The 23,434-nt window shown below is 39.4% G+C and overlaps 1 protein-coding gene across 2 annotated transcripts; it reads left to right on the top strand.

The window, feature by feature from the left end:
- The first annotated feature begins 296 nt into the window (after nucleotides 1–296).
- Nucleotides 297–17,843, top strand: FBXO28 (F-box protein 28). Of its 2 annotated transcripts, none has more exons than XM_080615801.1 (5): nucleotides 297–518; nucleotides 6,196–6,305; nucleotides 7,324–7,462; nucleotides 9,845–10,040; nucleotides 16,965–17,843. In XM_080615801.1, exons 1-5 carry the CDS (start codon nucleotides 306–308, stop codon nucleotides 17,357–17,359), a joined length of 1,053 nt encoding a protein of 350 aa, XP_080471927.1. In that variant the 5' UTR covers nucleotides 297–305; the 3' UTR covers nucleotides 17,360–17,843. The 2 variants fall into 2 exon arrangements, with proteins under 2 accessions (XP_080471927.1, XP_080471928.1); XM_080615802.1 differs by having other exon boundaries at nucleotides 379–646.
- Nucleotides 17,844–23,434: the final 5,591 nt, after the last annotated feature.

Genomic DNA, 23,434 nt, shown 5'->3' with positions numbered 1-23,434 from the left:
CCTGAAGTCCTTATCAAACCTTGCTTGTGCTTTTAACGCCCACAACAGCAAGTCTCAAGCTTTCATTGTGCACAGTAAACCAGGTTTATTTCCTGCTGTTTGTTTTAACTCCGGTAAGAGTCAGGAGCACTCGGGGCAGGGTGGAATATGAAGCACCCTCCACCCCGCTCCGAGGCCCTCCCTCAGTTTGGCGGCGGTTGTCACCGAACCCCTCGGGAAGCGGGGACAACGATCAACCCGGGGCGGAAGTGTCGTCATAGGAAGGCTTTCTCCCCTCCCACAGTGGAGGAAGGGCTGACTCGAAGATGGCGGCGCCGGAGGAGCGGCTCGTGTCGGACGGGGAAGGCAGTGCGCTGGGCTCGGCGCGGCTTTCCCCGCCCACGGTCTCGGAGTCTCACGACTGTCTGGCACCTATGGAGCTACCTCCTCAGAGCAACACGCTCATGGGGTTGCCCATCGTGGCGATCGAGAACATCCTCAGCTTCCTGTCCTACGATGAAATAAGCCAGCTCCGCCTGGTAGGGGACAGGGGGCAGCGAGGCGGGGGGCGAGGGCCTTGCAGCAGCCGGTACCTGGACCCGCTGGGGGATGCCTCCCCGTTGCTCTGATGCCGCTGGCCCTGGGGCGGGAGCAGCGGTGGGAGGAGGTGAGAAGGTGGTGGCGGCCCCGGCTGCCCCCCCGCAGGGCTGCTGCTGTCGCCGGTGGGATGGGGCTTTCTTCCTTCTCCCCAGCGGTCCCCCAGCCTCGGGTATGGAGGTGATGGGCGTGTAGGTGTGTGCCTTCATTCAGGCTTTCGTAAACGTCTTTTACCTTGCCCTGCTGCTTTCATTCCGGTCGTCCTCTGCGAGAAGCCACTGGGCTGCTAGAGGCTTATTTCTCCTGGCGACTGCTTTCCTTGGGGGTCCTGTCTATTGTGTTTCATGTGTGTGTGTTTATTTTTACGTATAGAGTTTAAGCCTACAAGTGTAGGAGATGGTGAGCCTGCTGCTCCAAAGACTCTGCTTTATCTAGAAATCAATGTGGAGTTAAAAAGAAGATTTAAAAAAGCCCTTGTGTGCTTGAAAGGCTGCCTGGTTCTTCCAGTTGTAGTAGTAGATCTAATAAAAGATACTACTTCTACCTCTGAACTTTGTAATGCAAAAAAAAAAAAAAGTGTGCAGCTGTCAGTGAGGAGATCAGTGTGTATCAGTCTTTAACTGCTGGCCTGAGGAGCCTGATGTAAACTATGACATATGATAAGCTGCTATCTTATGGAATTTCTTATGAGATTGTAAATGGAATAATAGGGAATTAATGCATAGCTTATGTAACCCTCAGTAAACTTGGATGTACTGTTTCTATTTTAAGAAGTCTTATTAGCCTAAACTGGATAATATTGCAAGCATATTTCTGCAGAGAATTAGACTATGTGTGTCCTGGATCAGCAACCTGAAGTGTTGCGTCTTGACTGTAACTTTAAACTGAAAGCTCTTCAAGCAGAAAATCTGTTCTTACTCGTACTGCACCAAGTACACCAGTACCTAAATATTTCTAGCATGCTGTCAGTCTGCTAAAGACTTTTGCTGCTTCTGTGAAAGTAGGTAGTAGAGCTGTGAAAAAGATGTAACACTGTCTTTTTGGATTGCAGCCACTGCTTTTGAGTACTTCCAATTAGAACAAAAAGAAGTAGGTATCTTGTTTGGGTATGCTTAGTGTTGCACGGTCAGTATTGCAGTGCTAGGCATAGCCCTTTGCTGCAACTTTCCCATTTCACTTTATAAATTGTGGTACCCGTGGGAGCTGTAACCAGTCAGTAGAAGTTTTTTTTCTTTTCTAAGTTAATGTTTGTAAGCAATGCTTTGTCAGCAGTGAAGCTGAGAATAGGAAAGATGGTGGTGTGAGGGCTAAACCAGCTGGTTGAGCTCTCAGTGCTTCTTGAGAAGTAAAATAAAGCATTTCTATGCTCTCTTGTGTAGCACCTGCAAGTTCACTTTTCCAGATAAGTGCCTGTTTCAGAAGTTTCAGAAATATTCAAACCCAGATTGAATAAATGCCAACTTTGACACACAGAGAACAATACTAGACGTAAAATGGAGGACACTATTCAGTTGGTCTTTCTCTATTTTTAGTTTTTGAGTCAGTGACAGCCAAGAAACTTAATCTCCATCCAGTTCCTTACTGTTCCTTAAGCACATCAGAAGGCATTATGAGCATTCTTCTGAGAAGAAAGTACACTTGTCTTTGTTAACCAGCTGTAATACAGAGAACCAAAGCCCTTCTGGTTTGACTTAGTCAAAAGTACAGCTCATAACCACATAAGCCTGATCAGCTAGGGCTTTTGTGTGGCCATTCAGAACCAAAGGTGTTCTGTTAGCAGCTCACTGAGAGGAGGAAACTGGATGTTTTGCATAATGCCAGATGAGGTTGACAGAGTTAAGGTGGCCTTTAAAAATAACAATGCCCAGGCATAAATTCATAATGCAATTTCATCCCTTTCAGATTTTTAAAGGCTACAAGTAATCTTGGGAGGCACTTTTATATTCCTGCTCTTAAGATCTGTCTTCCGCAACAGTAATTTTTTCTTCTCTATGAGAACTGACTTGAGCTGCTTATCAAAGATGAATGGGTGTATCTTATAATGAGTAGTATTCTGCGAAAGATACCTCACAGGACCAAATTAGTTGAATGACAGGGATTAAATTACTTAGGTCTCATGCATATTAAAAATGTGTCCAAAAGCTGCCTCATTAACCCTTAGAATGTGGCAATCCTTGGGATAAAGCATCTTGAGGAAGGTAGGAAGATATGATCCAGGACAGCAATCAGCCTAAATGAAGTTTCTTCAAACTTGTAGACACAAAACGTGCATTCCCTAAACTGATCACTTGGATGCATTCTCTGTATCCCAGCATTGAAGGAAATGGATTTCGTAGTCTGTGTCTTTTTCTAGAGTACTGTAGCTCTCTGATGAAAGAAAAATAATCTTTAAATTGAACTGGTGTTAGATCTGGAGTGTGTACAAGAAGACAGACTAAGGAGTTGACTGGGTGGGAGGACAGAACATTGGAACATTTTCAGATGAAAATAAAGATAGGAACCTTTATTGTTTATATTGAGCATGATGAGGAGCATAACTAAGGCTTAAGATCCATAAGCCTTTTTCTGTTCTCAAAGGCCAAGGCAACGAACATTTCCTGCTGCTCATTGCTGTCAGGCAAGGCAAGACCATGGGCCCCTCATTGTGCAAAGGAGCACTTGCTTTCCTGAGCGTAATGCTTTCTGCTCTTCCTGGTGTTACTGCGTTTAAAAACACAAATTAAGCACTACTGGTTAAGCAGTGAAGTAGGTCTAAATGGAGACTGAACAATAGGTATTCAAAATGCAGCCTTGTCTGAAATTATGCAGTTCTTGAGTTACCAAAATTTTTTCACAGAAAGTGAGTGAAGGGAAAAGCAGTGGCCTTTTGCTTTCATCCTTTTGAGTATGTACTTAATCTACTTCCCCTGTTATCATAAGAGAAACACAGAAAACCCAAAAGATCCTAATGTCTGAAGCTGTGATGTTCTGTATGAGCTGCAGCCTAGTACGCTGGTATGGAAGCCAGCTCTATTCCAGCTTTTGAAGGCTTCTTTTACTTGGATTTTTTTTTTTTTTTTTTTTTTAATGATGTAAAGAAGCTCTGGAATTTTTACCTGAGTGGATAATAATGGTATTTTTATATTCAATTTTTATTCCGCTCACATGTCTGAGCTTGGAAATACACTTCTATTGAGGCTATTACTGCAGCAAGCATGATTAGTACCAGTCTACAAACGCTTTCCCTGAACACTCTGAGGAGAAGGTTATGGATTCCGACACACATCAGAAGCGTCTTAGATTCTTCAGCAAACTTGTGCTTCTTTTCTGCAGAGCACAAATAAGGACAGAGAGCCTTTGGACAGCATGGATTTCATCTTCCCGTAGTTGCTGTAAATCTGTATTTACGAGCATTTCTCGAGCATTTCTATTTTACAGCTTCTTGCTGAAGTCATCAACATTTTATCACTTATATTTTACCCTAGAAAGGCATTATGAAACACTGTGTCTGTGTAGCCTCTAAGGAGGAAAACATATATTGAATCTAAATACATTAGGATATTTTTATCTCTGTTTTGATCCCAAGTGAAGCTTGGAAGAGGTAAGACATGCTTGAGGGAAGGGAAGCTGGTAGCAGTCACTTAGTAGATTGTGTCAGTTAGTTTGTTTACCAAAAGAGGTACATTGTTCCTAGAAATATAGATGCTGTATAGTTTAAATGATGAACCATGAACCAGCTGAGAATTAAGAGATGATAAAATAAATTACAGACAAACATTCAGTTTCTGGTGGTACCTGTTACCTGTTTAGTGTTTGGCTTCTAGACTGATTATGGACACAAATATGGGTAATGTCCAGAAATGGGAGCAAAGCATTACCCATTTGCTTGCATTACACAGCATTAAGGAGAATAAAAATACCAGTGTTTAAAAATCTAGTGCATTTCGTATTACCCATTGGGACTTGGTGTCTTGGATGTGAGAGGCCTTCAGCACACGGAAAGGTCCTTCCTGCCACCAGATGTCAGTATGCACACGGTTAAAACTACTGATTCCTCAGAATTTGTACTTAATAACGTATTGAGGATTGTTTGCTTTTTTGTGCTGAACAGTTGCATAGCTAACATAGCCTTTGTGTGGGTGCTAGTTCCTGATTCAGGGGTTTAACAGCATTAGTACTACAAGCATGCTGTGAAGTCTTGCACTGGTAACAAGTAACAGGTGAAGGCATCCCTAACGTAGCTAATACCTCAGAAGGAACATGACAATTTCCTTCTTTCTGTGGTTGAAGGGCCAGCATTATTGTTTATACTCTGGAGATGCTTTAGCTGATTCAGTTAATGTGGGGGAGAGTGCTGAGACTGTGCCTGTGTAGTCAGCCTGTCTCATTCTTCTCCTTTGGCTGTTGACAAGGAAGGTCTAAGACAAAGGAGCACAGACAGATTCACAGCAATTGCTTAAAGGTCCATTAATACAGATCTGTTTGAAAATGGTCAGTTCTTACTCACAGAACTTATACTAGCTGTGACTAGAAGACTCACTGAAAGTAGAACTTTCAGTAGTGCCTTCCATATGGACAGAAAATAATTGTAGGCTTTTCTGGGAGTGAGAATCGTCTTCCTCAAGGAGGGAAATGGATGGCCTAATCTCTGTCTTTTTCTGTTTATAGCTCAAGGTATAAACTTACATAAACTTTGAAATTATGAAGTGAGTAGTTTATGGAGTGTTTGTTAAAAAAAAAAAAAAAAAGCCAAAGCTAATCCATTAGAAAGTGGGGTCACTGTGGGAGTTGTGCACTTCAGTAAAAACCAACCCAAAAACCAAAACCACAAAGAAACTCAATAGAAACAACTTCAAAGGGCAGTTGATTCACTAACCTCTCTCATCTTCAGACTTGAATTGGAATTGCTTTAAACTTTTGTATAAGTTGGCTTTGTCTTGTAACTGGTTACATGGCGAAGGTTTAAATGTAGCAGTTTATTGCAGGTTGTTTGCTGGGTTTTTTTGCAGCTATTAATATCCTTTATACCTGCATCTGTTGAAAAAAGTTGAGGCATGTTGGTACCCAGCACGGTAAATAAAGGAATCTGTTAAACAGAGAAGAAAATACATTATACACAAAGGAATCTTGTTTCACGTGCAGCGTATTGCATAAATGTTTAAATTTAATTGTGGCTATCTTTAAAAACATAAGCCTTAAACGCTGAAGGAAACCCATCATGATTTTCTTGCTTTTAAAAGCTTCTTTTTTGAGACTACAAAACATTAACTTGATTTACCAGAATCACTCTGGAGACAATGTTAAAAGCCAGGTACAGGCAATTGCGACTTCTATTAAAATTGTCTCTGCTTACATATCGGTGGTATCCAGCCTTCTGTCTCTTGTTAAGCAATAGCAGGAGATAATGATATCAGAGATTGTGAACTGCATGGAACATAGCTGCCTTTTTTTGGAATATCCGTGTTAGAGAGCCTTTTTAGAGATGGTGATGCCTTAAGCTTAACTACAGTTTCTGCTTCTTGAAATGTAGAAAAAACAATAAGAGAATCTTTTACCACCCAGCAAGTATGGATAAGGTAATAGTAAAAGTGACTTGCGGCCTTAATTGAGCATGAAGTTTTTCTTTTTACTTAAATCCAGGTTTGCAAGCGAATGGACTTGGTTTGCCAGAGGATGTTAAATCAGGGATTTCTGAAAGTGGAAAGATACCACAACTTGTGTCAAAAGCAAGTTAAAGCTCAGCTTCCAAGGTATGTACCAGTTAAAACTGTACTTATATTTAAATGTGCTAGATTCTTTTAAGCAGAATATTGGAAAGGAATTTGTTGCTGGCTAATTCTGCTTATTTATATATTGAAAAATTGAGTCACAGTTGGTTTTATTTAATTTTTTCTTTTTTTTTTTCCAAAAGCACCTTGACCTAAGATCTAATTAGAGAATAATGGTGTGGATGAATGTAAGTTGTCGTATACTATGTACAGGAATATTGGAAAGTGTCTGTGGTATTTTAAACAGAGAAAAGAGTAGATACGCATTACTTTCCTCTTCTGGCAAATCAAGCAAGGACTCCTAGAAATGAATAAATGCCATTCTTTTTCAGGACTGACTCCCTTTATTTATGATTTATCTAAGACTGCTTGAAAAAAACCAGCAAATTTATTTTAATGTCATGGATTAAACAGGGAAAGGGAGTGAAGTTTGACGTGTTAGCATTACTGGGAGCTAGTTTCTCACTTGAAGCAATGTTTTTTCTCCTCTTTACGGTGAATTAAGTGTAGCTACTGCTGTATCCTATCAGATTTCTCAGAGTGAAGAGACTCAATGCTGTTTATTGTAGAGATCCTTTGTCAAAATAACTTACATTTCAACCTCAAATTTTGTAGCAAGCACTATTAATATATTAAATTTGTCAGCTGCATTGAAGTATTAACTGTAGGAATATGGGAGGATAAAAATACTCACACTGACTTAGTGTCTACTGCTAGTTAGTAGTGAAAGTTTGTTTTTAAATAGTCCTAAATTACATACGGAGTTTATGGATCACATAAGGTGATTATTTAGAGAACAAATTCTGTCTCAGTGTAGTATGCCATTACTAGCTGGTTCTCAATCCACAGCAGGTTATTTCCACACAGACAGAAGTAATGTTAGTGATTACGGTTTTCAAACCTCAGAGGGTTTTACAGGTGAAGTTAATTTGAGTGATTTTATTGTTTCATTTTGTTGACTCATTGTTAAATCTGTGTCACTTAATGGTCTGTCTTCTAGACGGGAATCAGAAAGGAGAAACCATTCATTAGCACGTCATGCAGACATCCTTGCTGCTGTAGAAACAAGGCTCTCTCTGTTAAATATGACTTTCATGAAGTATGTGGATTCCAATCTCTGTTGCTTCATACCTGGAAAGGTAAAACATATGCTTTATTAAGTGAATGTATTTCAGTGTTTTAAAAATATGGTTTTGTAACTTAACTTGGGATAGCTGGGACAAACTTATATAATGTGTATATGAAACTGTTTCATAACTTGCAAACAAACACACAACCCAATGCTCTGCTATAACAGTCTGGAATGAATGAACCAGACTGTATCTAAATATTAATGATTTTAAACTCTATTTCAATTTTCCTTTGGGTTATCTCTTCATTCTGATGTGTGAATTGTGGCATATATATCTTATACAACCCTTCACAAGAAACACATGATATGTAGGGTTTAATTCTCAATTTTAATTCCACAAAATGGCTGGAGCTCAGGTCATCAGAAGGTGCAGTAATTAGGACTACACGTAACACTAAGCACACAGTCAGTCAGGAAGATTTTAGGTACCTTTCTTAAGGATTTGAGTACTTCAGATTATTTGAATTAAGGTATTTAGTATGGGGAAACATTGTGCAGTATTGCAGTGGATGGGGTATTTTTTGTACAGTAGGCGCAATTAGTTTTAATGTGCTAAAAGTGTGCTAAATATGGCTACTACTGAACAATTCCAGTGTTTCAGAATAATACCTCAATATAAAATATAAATTATGCACAGGAGATGTACATCAGGGATAGCACTGGTTTATAAGATGTGATAATGGAAGTGCTCAGGGGAATTGACAGAATCTGAGGACGACTGGTACAGCTCAGGGTTGAAACAAGATCTGTGAACATTAGCCTAATGCTCTATTCATTGATCTTTCCATTTGGAAATGGCAGATTGTATTAATTCTTCATGGGCAGATAATGGAATTGCCCTGGGCTGAGTGGAGAACTTAGGTGTTGGGTTCAGGTGAAGCATGGCAGGCATTTCTCCAGTACAGTGGGATAGACTGCTGGCATGAAATGTATTTTTATCGTGAAGAGGGGGTAGCTTGATTTCTTGATACTCTTGGTGACTAGATATTTAATTTTAAATCATTATAATTTAAGATATATTTGACTTTATTTTTTTATGTATGCCATGTATTTTTAAAAATGTAATATAAAATTAAACTAAAGTCCTTGATTCTCACATGATAAATGGAATACTTAAAAGAAATACTGCCTTGCTTTTGTGAAGAGTAGATATAAAGGCAATACTCAGCTAGACCTGGGGTGTGCAGGTGTTGGGCAAGTGAGCTTGCCAGCCATTTCCCTTGTGTGTACGGAGTCATAAGGACCTTGTTTGTATTCTGATACAACAGCTAAAAAGGGGATATGTGTGTGTGTATTATTTACTTAGTGTTTGAGCTTACTCTGTCAACAGATTCAAGGCCCAGAGTTTACTTACAGTCTAGTTCCCCCATGAAATTTTGTTTGAATGAAGCTGCCACAGAACTGTCAGGAACTGCCTAACTGTGTTAGAATATGTGAATCCTGATTTGAGGTTTGGCATACCGTGTGAGGGTTCCTGGTGATATGAGAGTGCTGCGGAGACATTTTCTGTTGAGGATGCTTTAAGGATGTTGTTGCTAACAGGATATAGAGTGGGTTAAAGTAGAGAAGTCTTTGGTAAGCTCATTGTGTGATCAGACTTTTGTCTAGCTTTTGCAACTTTTTAGCTAAGCTTCCCTTATTAAAACAGAAGATGCAACTGTAATATCTTACCTATGGTTCTAAGTCCTTAATATCTGTGCTGTTCAGGAGATTCTTCAGCCATTCTTAACCCAGTGTCAGTATACCTGTGTCAGTAGTTTTGGTACTAAGAGGCCAGCACTCCTATATTGACCTATCTTACAGCCTCATGCTATAATTCATAGATTAGCAAGACACCTTTTGTCTCTCTCTATCCTACCAGAAGGGCTTGCTTTTCAAACATATTAAGAGGGTGCTTATGTTCTCTGCCAGTAGTGGATTGATATTTTGTAAAGTAATATATTTTGGACTTAATCAGAATTTGGAATATTTTGGGTGTATGCAAGTGGACTCAAATAAATATTTGCATCAGTTCACACTGACATAATTCTTGCTATTCCATTCATGTGTTTCATAACTTACTGGGGAAGTGACTTGCTTCAGGTTCTCCAGAAAGAAATGACTATGCTCTACTGAGTATAGATTATGTAAGTCAAGTGTGGATGTAGTGAAACAACATTTCACACAATGAGCCTCGTTCCATGAGTTTGAAGAGAGTTGTTATGACAGATCAAGTGAAGAGCTTCTCTGATATATCACGAATAGTACTTCATTTCAAAAAGCTGATCAAGAACTGAGCACACGGTGCATGCAATAGTTATGTAGTAAAAGCCCCTGAATATGCCTTCTAGAATGGTCTGAAATAATCTTGCTTTTACCATAAAATCCTAATTCTTCTTAAATGTTTTAGGTAATAGATGAAATTTATCGTGTGCTAAGATATGTAAACTCTACAAGAGCTCCTCAGAGAGCTCATGAAGTTCTCCAAGAACTAAGGGACATTTCCTCCATGGCTATGGAATATTTTGATGAGAAGATTGTTCCAATACTGAAAAGAAAGATGCCTGGGTCAGATGTATCAGGACGGCTGATAGGAACTGCCCCAGGTATTAATTCCAACATAACATCTATTTTGTTCTTCTGTTAAAAATTACAGCACTGCATCTTTTCAAAGCTCCCTCCCTTAAATGTGAGCTTTATTACATAAACATTGGTGACACTTGTTTCTTAGGAATGCTAACTGAAACTCATTGCTTTGAAATTTAAGGAGCCTTTGTACTACCAAAAGAACAGTCACTTGAATGTATGTTAGAATTCTGCATAGTGTGTATTCATGAAACAAATGCTTTTGTGCCACCAATGAATGAGACACTATCGCTGCACTTGGTTGAAATTTGGCACATGAGATGACAACTTGATGCCTTTTATTTTCAGAACAATCAGCAAATGAATTAACCTAAGCTGCTGTAGCGCACAAAGGGCTAGAATATCCTTGTATGTGCTTCTTTTTTTTACTTTCCTGGAGCACTAATGTATACACTAACATGCAAAACACTTATAGGCAATCATAAAAAGGCAATTCAAATAACAGTCTATAAATAACCAATTAAACTGGTCCTTCATGTACTCTGTCAGACTTTCCAGAACTTTTGTGAACCAAAGTCTAAGATAGTTGTCTCTTATAATGGCCAAAAGCAAAAGGTTAGTACCCACATTATTTTCCCTGTGCTGAACATGTTCACGCTTCTTGAGGGCTGTAAAATTAACTCTCTGTAAAGATAACTTGTAAATATTTTTCATTTGTAATATCTTAAGTAAAAACAACAGGCTTGACTGTAGGAGCTGCTTGTTGTTTCTGTTACGTCCTGTTCATCTTTTAGCCATCAATTTGTATACCACCTCTCATTATACCTGAAGTCCATTGAGTCCCTCAGTTGAGGAAGATTACCCAAAAACATAGTTGATGTCAGTCAGCTTTTCAAGGCCAAGGCTTCATGTCACATAAGAATACCTTTCTTGTGTTGAGGGAGGAGCAAAACCCGCTTAATGGCGACCGTTGGGTGTTACATAATGATAACTATGCTGGCATCCTAACAGGAGGAAAAGGATGTTCCTATAGGCTGCTCCATACTGTACTCTCTGTGCAGCACTTGAAAATTGCATCTTACTTGCACAGGACACTACTAGAAGAGTAAAGTGATAGACACCTTGTGTGATAAAGTGATGTGTACGTTTTATGATAAAGTGATAGATACTCTATGATAAAGTGTCAGACACCTTGTATCATAGATAAAGTGATAGAGATAAATCCCTTAGGATAGATAGTGATAAATACCTCTTGTGATACATAAAGTAATAGATGCCTCTTACGATGAAGTGATAGATGCCTTTTACGATAGTGATAAAAACCTTTACAATAAAGTGATGGATATCTCTTACGATAATGTGATAAGACAATTAAAGCGATGAACACCTTTTATGATACATAAAATGGTAGAGACCATTACGACAGATAAAGTGATAGCTGCCTTTCATAGATAGATATCTTTTACGAAAGATAGTGCTATACACCTCTTACAATTAAGTTATAGATGCTGTACAGTAGATAAAATGAGAGAAATGATAACATAGCTCTTAGTCTCCTTGATTTACAGGATGTTTATTAAAATCAAGAGCCCCAAGCACTCAATCCAGTTTGGTTTTAGGATTTAGGAAGCATCGTTGTAAAAGACGGAAAGTAAAACGTGTTCTTCCAAAAAGTAAGTTAAAACAGTAGTATCTTGTTAAGTCTCAAACCACAAAAAAGTGATAGATGCCTCTTACGATAAAGTGATGGACACCTGTTATGAAAATATAAAGTGATAGATGCCTCTAATGATACATAAGGTGATAGATGCTACTTGTGATAGATAAGGTGATAGATTTCTCTTACGATAGCAATAGATAGAATCATAGAATGGTTAGGGTTGGAAAGGACCCCAAGATCATCTAGTTCCAACCCCTCTGCCATGGGTAGGGACACCTTGCACTGAACCATGTTGCCCAAGGCTCTGTCCAAGCTGGCCTTGAACACCGCCAAGGATGGAGCATTCACAACTTCCTTGGGTAACCCATTCCAGTGTTTCACCACCCTCACAGTAAAGAACTTCTTTCTTATATCTAACCTAAACTTCCCCTGTTTAAGTTTGAATCCATCAGCCCTTGTTCTGTCACTACAGTCCCTAATGAAGAGTACCTCCCCAGCATCTTTGTAGCCCCCTTCGGACACTGGAAGGCTGTTCTGAGGTCTCCACGCAGCTTCTTTTCTCCAGGCTGAACAGCCCCAACTTTCTCAGCCTGTCTTCATACAGGAGGTGCTCCAGCCCCCTTACCATCCTCGTGGCGCTCTTCTGGACTTGCTCCAACAGCTCCATGTCCTTTTTATATTGAGGACACCAGAACTGTACACAGTACTCCAAGTGAGGTCTCAAGACAGCAGAGTAGATGCCTCTAAGGGTTGATAAAGTGATAGATGGCTCAGGATTGATAAAGTGATGGACATGCATAAGATAGATAAAAGATAGATACTTCTTATGATAAAGTGATGGATACCTCTTATGATAAAATGTTGGGACAGCTGTTACAAAACATAAAGCTATAGATGACTATGATAGATAAAGTGATAGATGCATCTAATGATAGATAATGCAATAGATGCTTTGATAGATAAGATGGTTAATGTCTCTAATGATAAAGTGGTAGATGCCTCTAATGATAGTGATAGATGCTTCTTAGGGTTGATAAAGTAATAGATACCTCTTATGATAGTGATAGACACCTGTTACAAAAGATAAAGCAATAGATACCTGTTATGAAAGATAAAGCGATGGATACCTCTATGATAGATAAAGCAACAGATGCCTCTTATGATAAAGTGATGCCTCTGATGATAGATAAGGCGATAGTTGTCTCTAATGATAGATAAAGAGATATTTGCCTATAATGATAGATTAGGCCGTAGATGCCTCAATGATACATAAAGCAGCTCTATGATAGATAATGTGATAGATGCCTCTAATGATTGGTGAAGTGATAGATGTCTTTTATTACGGATAAAGTGATAGATTTCACTTATGATAAACTGATGCCTCTAATGATATATGTGGTGATAGATGCCTCTAATTATAGATAAGGTGATAGATGTCTCTTAGGATTGGTAGAGATAGATGCCTATAATGATAGATAAGGCAATAGATGCCTCAATGATATATAAAGCGATAGATGCCTCTTAAAGATAGTGATACATGCCACATAGGATTGATAAAGTGATAGATGCCTCTATGACGGATAAGTGATAGATGCCTCCATAATAGATAAAGTGATAAGATGGCTCTATGATGGATAAGTGATAGATATGTCTATGATGGATAAAGTGATAGATGCCTCTATGATAGATAATGTGTTAGATAGCTCTATGATAGATAACGTAATAGATGTCTCTATGACACATAGGATTGATAAAGTGATAGATGGGTGTTATGATAAACTAATGCCTCTAATGATAGATAAGGTGATTGATGCCTCTACTGATAGTGATAAATGCCTGTTAGAATTGATAGTGATAGATGTCTCAGGATTGATAATCAATAGATGCCTTTTATGTTAAAGTGATGCCTCTAATGATAGATAAGGTGATAGATGCCTCAGTGATAGATAAAGCGGTAGATGCCTCTTAAGATAGCGATAGATGCGTCTTAGGGTTGATAAAGTCATAGATGTCTCCATAATAGATAAAGTGATAAGATGCCTCTATGATGGATAAGTGATAGATGCCTCTTTATAGATGAAGTGGTAGATGTCTCATGACAGATAAAGTGATAGATGACTCTTATGATTAACTAATGCCTCTAATGATAGATAAGGTGATTGATGCCTCTACTGATAGTGATAAATGCCTCTTAGAATTGATAAAGTGATAGATGGCTCTTAGGACTGATAATCTATAGAGGCTCTTACAATAAAGTAATGTCTCTAATGATACATAAGGTGATAGATGCCTCAAAGATAAAGGGGTAGATGTGTCTTAAACCAGCGATAGATTCTGCTTAAGATGGATAAATTGATAGATGGCTCTTAGGATTGATAAAGTAATAGATGGCTCCTGTGATAAAGTGATAGACGCCTCCATAATAGATAAAGTGATAAGATGCCTCTATGATAGATAGTGATAGATGCCTCTAATAATACATAAATTGATAGATGTCTCTTACGATAAAGTGATAGGTGTCTCTGATAGATAATGTGATAGATATCTCTATGATCGATAACGTAATGGATGCTTCTGTGATAGGTAAAGCGATAGATGCCTCTATGATAGATAAAGCGATAGATGCCTCTATGATAAACTGATGCCTCTAATGATAGATAAAGTGAGTGATGCCACTAATGATAACGATAGATGCCTCTTAGGACTGATAGAGTGATAGGTGGCTTTTAGGGTTGATAAAGTGATAGATAGCTCTTATGATAAAGTGATGGACACCTATATGATAAATAAAGGATTAGAAGCCTCTTAGGATGGATAAAGGGATAGAAGCCTCTTAGGATGGATAAAGTAATAGACACTTTTAACGATAGTTAAAGTGATAGACATCTGTTATGATAGAGGAAGCGATGGATGCCTCTATGATAGATAAACTGGTAGATGTCTCTTAGGATAGATGAGGCACTAGATGCCTGTAATGATAGATAAAGCAGAAGATGCCTCTAATGGCAGATGAAGAGGTAGATGTCTTTTAGGATTGATAAAGTGGTAGATGTCTGTTATGATAAAGTGATGGACACAGATATAATAGATGAAAGGATAGATGCCTCATATTATAAAGTGATAGATACCTCTTATGATAGTGATGGACACCTGTTATGAAAGATAAAGTGATAAATGCCTCTTATGATAGATAAATTGATACATGCTTCTAATGATAAAGTGATAGATGCTTATAATGATAGATAAGGTCATAGATGCCTCAACAGTAGATAAAGCGGTAGATGCCTCCGATGATAAAGTGGTAGATTCCTCTTACGATAGCAATAGGTGGCTCTTAGGATTGATAAAGTGATAGGTGCCTCCTTGATGGATAAAGCGATAGATGCTTTTAATGATAGATGAAGCGATAGATGCCTTTAATGATAGATGCCTCTAATGATAGATAAGGCAATAGATGCCTCGTATGATCATGGTAGATGGCTCTTAGAATTAAGTGATAAATACCTGTCATGATAAAGTGATAAACTTTTTTTATGATAGATAAAGTGATGGGCACCTATATGATAGATAAAGGGATAGACGCCTCTTAGGATGGATAAAGGGGTAGATGCCTTTTACAACAGTTAAAATGATAGACACCTGTTTTGATAGAGGAAGTGATGGATGCCTCTAACTACAGATAAGGCGATGGATGCATCTTGTGATAGATAAGGCGATAGACACCTTATGATAAAGTGATGGGCAACTTTTATGATAGTGGTAGACCCCTCATGATAAAGTGATAGATGCCTGTTACGATAGATGAAGCGACAGATGCCTCTTATGATAGTGACAGATGGCTGTTAGGATTGATAAAGTGATAGATGCCTTTTATGATAGTCATAGATGCCTCTTATGATAAAGTGATGAACATCTTTTACAATAAAGTGATGGGTGCCTCTTTAGGATGGTGAAGTGATGGGCACCTCTTATGATAAAAGTGATAGATGCCTTTTTACAATAGTTAAAGTGATCTGTACTTCTTACAGTAAACGAAGTGACAGACACCTGTTATGATAGAGAAAGTGATGGACACCTTTTACAATAAAGTGATAGATGCCTTTTAGGATAGATAAAGTGATAGATGCCTCTTAGTATAGATAAAATGATAGACTCCTCTTAAGATAGATAAATTGATAGATGCCTCTTAGGAATGATAAAGTGATAGATGCCTCTTGTGATAGGTACCTCTTGCCATAGAGGAAGTGATAGATAGCTCTTATGATAGATACAGTGATAGATACCTCATGATAGATCAAGTAACAGAATTTCTTCTGTAGCTTTTAGTGTCCTTGATTTGCAGGATCTTTAGTAGAATCGAGATCCCCAGGCCCAAACACTAGACTGATTTTAGCATTTAGGAAGAGTCGTTCTAAGGGATGGAAAGTAAAACGTGTTCATCCAAAAAGTAAGTGCAAATGTAGTGTCTTGTTAAGCCCAAAACCACAAAATTCTAGAGCTTTAGTTATCTACTACTAAGACAGCACAGTTTTATTCCTCCATTGAAATACATTTAATATAACTATTTTGTAATAAATAATTTATAGACATGTTGTTGGGTTTTGACCTAACATCTGTTAACACTAAGTCTAGATGATGTCTTTATGGAATTTTTGATACAGCAAAAGGCAGGCAGGTTATATACAGAAAATTAGTGATGAGCTGTTTTTCACACTACTGAGAATCTTACGTATTTTAAATTAAGCTAACTGTGCTCTGGGATGCCACGTGCTCTTGTTTTACACTTAAATCATAGAATGGTTAGGGTTGGAAAGGACCTTAAGATCATCTAGACCATGTCACTCAAGGCTCTGTCCAGCCTGGCCTTGAACACTGCCAGGGATGGAGCATTTACCACTTCTTTGGAAAGCTGTTCCAGTGCCTCACCACTCTCATGGTAAAGAACTTCTTCTTTATATCTAACCTCCTCTGTGTAAGCTTTAACCCATTACCCCTTGTCATGTTGCTACAACCCCTGATGAAGCGTCCCTTTCCAGCATCTTTGTAGGCCCCTTTCAGATACTGGAAGGCTGCTATGAGGTCTCCACACAGCTTCTCTTCTTCAGGCTGAACAGCCCCAATTTTCTAAGCCTGTCTTTGTGACTGTAAATCTGTTGACATGTTCATTTAACTTGCAACCAGTATTCAGATTTATGTTTGGGGAGTAGGGATAAGTAAAATATGAAAACTGGGACACAATTTCTGTCTTAAAGTTGTAGAGGATTAATTGCAATTTTCTCTGAAGTTCCAGGACCTTCTGCTGCACTGACAACAATGCAGCTATTCTCCAAGCAGAACCCTTCAAGACAGGAAGTCACTAAACTCCAGCAGCAAATAAGAGCAAATGGCACAGGCTTGACATCACTAAAGCGAGAAATCTCAGAGCTTCGCATCAAGGTGCAAGAGCAACAGAAACAACTCCAAGATCAAGATCAGAAACTGCTTGAGCAAACCCAAATCATAGGTGAACAGAATGCCCGATTGGCTGAGCTTGAACGCAAGCTGCGAGACGTGACGGAGAGCACAGTAGGAAATCCTTCAGGGTCTGGCTCAAATGAACAATCTCCTAGAAAACGGAGGAAGACGGTTGAATCCACAGACTGTCCTAGGAAATCTAAACGCCTTCGAAACAGAAAATAACTTGGGAGTAAATGACACTTTCAGGAGGATACACTTATCTTTAGTAGTCCAAGCAGGTCTGCTTGTTTGTGACTAGCTTCATGGTGTCATTTAGGCTGCTGGTTCTTCAGAACACCACTTAGACTTGAACAGTAATTTTCTTTCATTGAGACTTTTCCCCTGCTTTCTGTATGGGTGGGCCTAATGCACAAAATCTGTCAGATTTACAACAGTTACATACTAACCAGACCTGCTCTGTTATGTTTTGAAAGGTTAACTTTTTTTTTGTGCTGATGTGTTTAAAGTAAACTTATTTGTGTTTATGCATATGTTCAAATAAAAACCTTAAATAAATTCGGTCTTAACTGATTAAAAAGTTAAGCGTAAAAACAAATGTCCTGTTCACTTGAAGCAAAGTTCCATTTGTAAAATCTTGGTTTAGAGAACTTGAACTTTTTTTGTTAAAAGTGACCTTGTCTGGAATGTCTGAAAAGTAGTTAATACTTTTGGGGAGTCTATGTAACAAGTAACACTGACTTCTTAAGCTACAGTATTGGCTATATATTTTTGTAAACTTAAAAAGAAAGGCCTCTGTCTGGTCTTCACATGCACACTCCCTGGATGTTGGTCTGGGGAGCCATATTCCACATTTGCATGGATTTATGCATGTGCAGCTTAGTCAGCCTACCAAAAGCACTTGCCTGAAGTTGTTCTGAACTCTGGGAGAGAGCAGAGACCTATAAAGCAATTTCTTTGTTCCTCAGCCATAGCTTAGCATCTGCTTTCTGACAATGACATGGTCTCACACAGGGGAGTTTGGACCCAGGTGCTCTCCCTTTCTCACTGCCTGTAAATCACAGGTACAGTTAGGCAAAGCTGGAGAACTGAGATCACTTGATTCACAGGCCAACGTTTAATCAGTATCAAATTGTCCCCACAATACCCCAGCTCAGGGGGACATGTTTGAATGAAATTCTGTATTATGGAAAAACTTCAACTATTTTGTGTGTATGTGTTCGGGGTGGGGTGGAAATTTCTCTGTAACACTGATGACAATATTCTGCGGTTTCCTTATCTGAAAAGGTAAATCACTTCAGACAAAGCTTTAATTTCTTTTGCACTTCTGTTTTGAGCTTGTAACTGGAAAAGCATGTCTTGCACTGTTCAGTCTCTCTGATCACCTTAACAACCTCAGAGTTGTGTACAGTGATTTTTTTTTTTCTTCCCATCTGTATATTTTTGGAACTTTATACAAATACCATTGTCCTTGTTTTTGTTTTAATGTACTAAACTATGTAGCTTTATCCTTTGACTTACGGGTTTTTTTTAATCAGCTGCTGCTTTGTGTTTAGGTGGTACTGAATTCAGATTGGTGTGGCACTGAAAATGCAAATACTGCATTTGGAGCTGGTCAGAATCTTGCTGTTATTACCATGGGTTACAGTGCAAATTTCTCATACATTTTGTATGGCTGTCAGCATCACGTAGTGGTTGTGTTTAAATCGGTGAACAAAGCAGAAACTGTCTGGTCAAATGTCACACGACTGTGGGGAAAGCGACCTTTCCCTAAAACTTCAGCTACAAGTTTTACTTCTAAAACATATTAGCTCATATCAGACGTAACATTGCAAATGCCTAATATTTAGCAGACGTTTAATTTTCAAATAAACTTGTTGGGTCGTTTGTGTCCTTTAAAAAAAACCCAAACATACTGCTTAAGAGAAGCATCCAGGAAGTGATACAGAGTTATCTGAGGGAAAGGTTAAACTGTTAAAGGAGTAAATTGCCTTTTTACTGTTATGGACCTCTTTAAGGTAGATATCTGCTGTTCAGCTTAAAAGCATATAATTTGTCTTTTAGAAAATGATCTTGACTCAGAAGGTTTGGAATGATAGCTGTAACTGCTGTCCATCATTTGATACAAATTCATTTAATGGTCATTCATGGTGACAAATTGTTTTAGTGGTCTTAACTACCCCATATTTGTGGTTAAATAGGAATTGCATATACTGAAAAGGTTAATTCATATATCTCAATGTCTTTCATTTCAGTTTCTTTATTCTAGAAGATGCAAACAGTTTCCTCCCTCTCCCCCAGTATACAAATAGTTTCAGGTTATTCATATTAATATATTTGTGAATCTGTGTGTAAGCCACGTGTAAACTGAGCTGGAAAGAACAACAACAGCCTATTGTTACATGAAACATTCTCTGTGAATGGTGCCAAGTTGGAACCTTCAACTAAAGGAAGTATCACGTGCTGCAAGTTTGCAGGTGTATCCTGATCCTCTGTGTGCTACCAAATGTAGTAAAATTGAATGAGCCCCATGAAACTTAAGTGGTAGAGGGGGATCATTACAAGCAATCTGCAAAAATGTCACAGCAAAGGTATGATACTATTTTGTTTTCACTTCCTGGGGACGGAGGGAGATGACTCTCAGACTGGAATATACACTAGTGGTATAGATAGAATATGGAAAACAAATAATAGTAGAGGAATAACTAGAATGTTAATTTTTGACCCCATATTGACCCTTACTAAATATAAAAGGGTGTATTTTGCAGCATATGAACAAGCTGATAAATAGCCTGAAGCAAAATTAAATAATTTGTGACTATACATTTCTGTGCAGGTTTACATGAATTGGTATATCAGCCTCAAAAAGTACAGTGTTAGTAGCAATTAGTGATCACGGAATCTGTTCAAGGTAGAACTTCAAATTAGTGAGACTAAGATGTAATTTACAAGTTAACATAAAAAATTTGTTTGCAGTGTCTTCAGTTTTAGTGCTTGTAGCAATGGCTGAAACAGTACAGCTCAGGGTTGACAGGGAAAGCCAAGTGCCTTCTACAGCTATTTCTTAAAATAGCTTAAAACTCCTGAGGCTTTACCGGTTTTCGAGCTTGCTTTTTTTTTTTTTAGTCTTAAAACAGCAGCTTGCTTTGTAACAGCTCTTTGTTTCATGGTAGGGTCTTGAATTCCTGATACTCAGCACATTAACTTAATCACAGAAGTTCATTAATGTTACAAGGATGCCTCTGCATAATTTCTTAATGTAAAAGGTAAGACTGCATTGAACAGAAGCTTTGTTGTTCTTACTAAGATCTTTTAACAGTTAATTATGGGAACTGCTAAGATCACCTAAGGAATTTTCTGCATCAATAGCCTCTTGAAAATAGGGTGATGTAAGAAGTAGTTAGATGTGTCTTTAGACAAGCAAGGATAACCTGATTTCTTAGTGTTCCTGATGATTTTAAGGTGGTAACTGGCAAATTGCAGTGATAGTTTGTTACTTCATTCATAGGTAAATTCAGTTTGGAGTATCTTACCCCAACACATCTGCTGGTTGTTAACTGTTCTGATACTCTCTAGTTGCATTCCTGTGTTGCTTTGCACTGTTCTTGGACCAGCTCACTTGTGCTCTCAGTTCTTGCAGTTGTACTTGCTGGATCTCACCTTCCTGGATGGATGAGGATGCACTGCCAGCTGTGGCTTATGTGTAACTGAGCACTCCAGGATTTTTGTTCTAGCTTTGTGCCAGCTGAAGACATGCTAGGTACTGGATATCTTCATCTTTGGAAGGGAAAGTTCCATACAAAACCTGTTACCTTGCTGAAGACCTAATCTGGATTTGTTGCATGGAATGCTTAAACCAGAAAGGCTCAGTGATTAGGAAAAACGCTGCACTCCAGGACACTTGGACAATTACATTTTCCAAATTTTTCCTATTTAATATTTTTCTTAGTTGTTTAAGCCTTGTTTGGCTGCAATTAAATGTTTATTTTATAAATCTGGAATCTATTTAATTACCCTACTGCAACTTGTGAGCATTTACAAACCTATATACATTTGCAGTGCTGTAAGCCTGCTGCTGCGTGCTGAACTCTTGATACCCTTGTCTTTTTCCTCCAGTGCTCCTGTCAGTAGCTATGACATGACTATGACCTTTCTTAGCAGCAGCCACGTGTTGTTCTCTGCAGGATCCTTCCCATGGTTGAGAAGGTTTTTAGTGCAGTGCTAATATTTGAACTACAATGAGAAGGGAACATTTTGAGGAACAAGGGAGACTTGTTTTTCAACCAGTTCATCAGACTCATGGCGTCCAGAGCTGGAGCTGGGAATTGAACTTTCCATTCCAGTGTCACCCATTTTTGACATTGAGTGAAACACTTGTGATCCTGGCAATTTTGCAAACAACTTCTGCTCTGGTAACTCAAACGCACTTCCTGGTTTATTGTGAAGCAGTCACTGAGCAAGAAGTAAAACCGACCAAGGACAAAATGCCTTGATGAAATGGAAACATCAGTTTTCCTGTGTATGCTGCACCACTCCTCACATGTGACTACGGAGGGAAAAGCTGTGAAGAAACTTTAGCATCTTTCTTCCACTCTTCCCATTTTTGCTTCTAATTCACATCCTAATATGCACAGATTAAAAATGTTTGTAAATGAAAATATTTGCAAAGCTGTTTCGTCTTACAGATCCTTTGCTTTGTCCATTACTTTAGGTTGTAAACATTTGCAAGTAGGAGTTGTATTTCCACTGCATTTGCACCATTGCACATGGGGTAATATTTATTGGCCTTTCTTATTCATTATTACTAACAAATTTAAAGCGATGCATCATGAATCTGGAGATATTCATATTACATTCATACATAAGGTATAATTTACTTTGTGACAACTTCCTCTGTTACTTTTATCAGTTATTATGGATTTACATACCTTATCTATCATAGAGGCAGCTATCACCTTATCTATTGTGAGAGGCACCCATCACTTCCTCTATCATAACGGGCATCTATCACTTTTACTAATGTAAATGGTGTCTATCCCTTTATCCATCATAAGAGGCATCTATACCTTTATCATATAGGTATCCATCACTTTATCATAAGAGATGTCTATCAATCCTAAGAGGCATCTAGTCCTTTATCATAAAAGGCATCTACTGCTTTATCTATCATTAGAGTGGAATTAAGGACAACTAAAATTCCAAGCAAGTACTTATTCTAACTTCTACATAAAGTAGTCTTTGTAACTGAACTGCCCACAGTCAGTATTTTATGCAAAATAGAGGCAGGGACAGATTAAATGGAGTTTAGTTCTCACAGAGAAGTTTGTCAAAGCTCTTAAAATATCTTACCACAAAAAGTGAAGAAAATGGAGACCTACCTTGGCCCAGGTGTTTTGGAGTTGCAGCTAAGGATGTATTTTTAGGTAGCTTTTAGAAGTTTAGACTTTGGCCAAATGACAGCTAGTTCTTCCAACCATACATCTCTCACCTATGGACAAGAAAAAGTGCTTTTTGAAGAGCCACTGGAAAATGCGGTTTCTGTTTCCAGTCTTAATAAAGCAACTCGCATGAGTCTGCTCGACAGTCTGCGGTGGCTTCTGGGCAGGTTGTCACCGCCGAAGGGGCAGAAATCCCACCGGCAGCTAAACCTGCATGAGCACCGTTCTGGACAGGAGGCAGCACACGGCGCGGTTGGGGGCGTGTGAACATGAAGCCGGCTCGCCCTCCCTACCACGGCTGAACCGTGAAGGAGCTCCGGGTTTCCACAGCGCCTGGGCGCAGGAGGGCTCCCGGAGTCAGGGCCAGCGTTACAAGCCGAGACTTTTCTCTCCCTCCTTACATATCAGTTATTCATGAGGCGTTATCAAGGGCACCCAGCGCACGGGCCACCGCACTGCTGGTTTGAGGGGCCGGCTGCCGCCCCGCGCTGTGCTCCCCTGAGGCGCCAGCGCTTCACGGCCCTCTCAGCCCACACCCGGCCTCCCGGCCAAGGACGTCTCCAGCGGGAAGGCCGGGGAGCCGCAGCCCGCCCGGACGGCCGCAGGACGGATCAATGTGGACCTTTTCCGTAACGAGGGGGGCACACACAGCCGCCCTTCAGCGGGGGCTAGCAGCGACGAGAGGCCGCCCCTCAGGCGACGGCTTCGCATCGCGTCTCGCCCCGCCCGGCCGGGGCCTGTCAGTTCTGACAGCCGGCAGCTAGCCAATGGGAAGCGAGGCCGGGGTGGTGGGCGGGGCTCTCCGAGCCGCCTCCGCGGAGCTATAAAGTGCGGAGCCGGGAGGGTGGGTGTCGCGGTTTGA

Source organism: Psittacula echo (assembly GCF_963264785.1).
Source record: "Psittacula echo genome assembly, chromosome: 4".
Classification (NCBI taxonomy): domain Eukaryota; kingdom Metazoa; phylum Chordata; class Aves; order Psittaciformes; family Psittacidae; genus Psittacula; species Psittacula echo.
The sequence above is the reverse complement of the archived record's forward strand: the minus strand, read 5'-3'. Positions and strand labels throughout refer to the sequence as shown.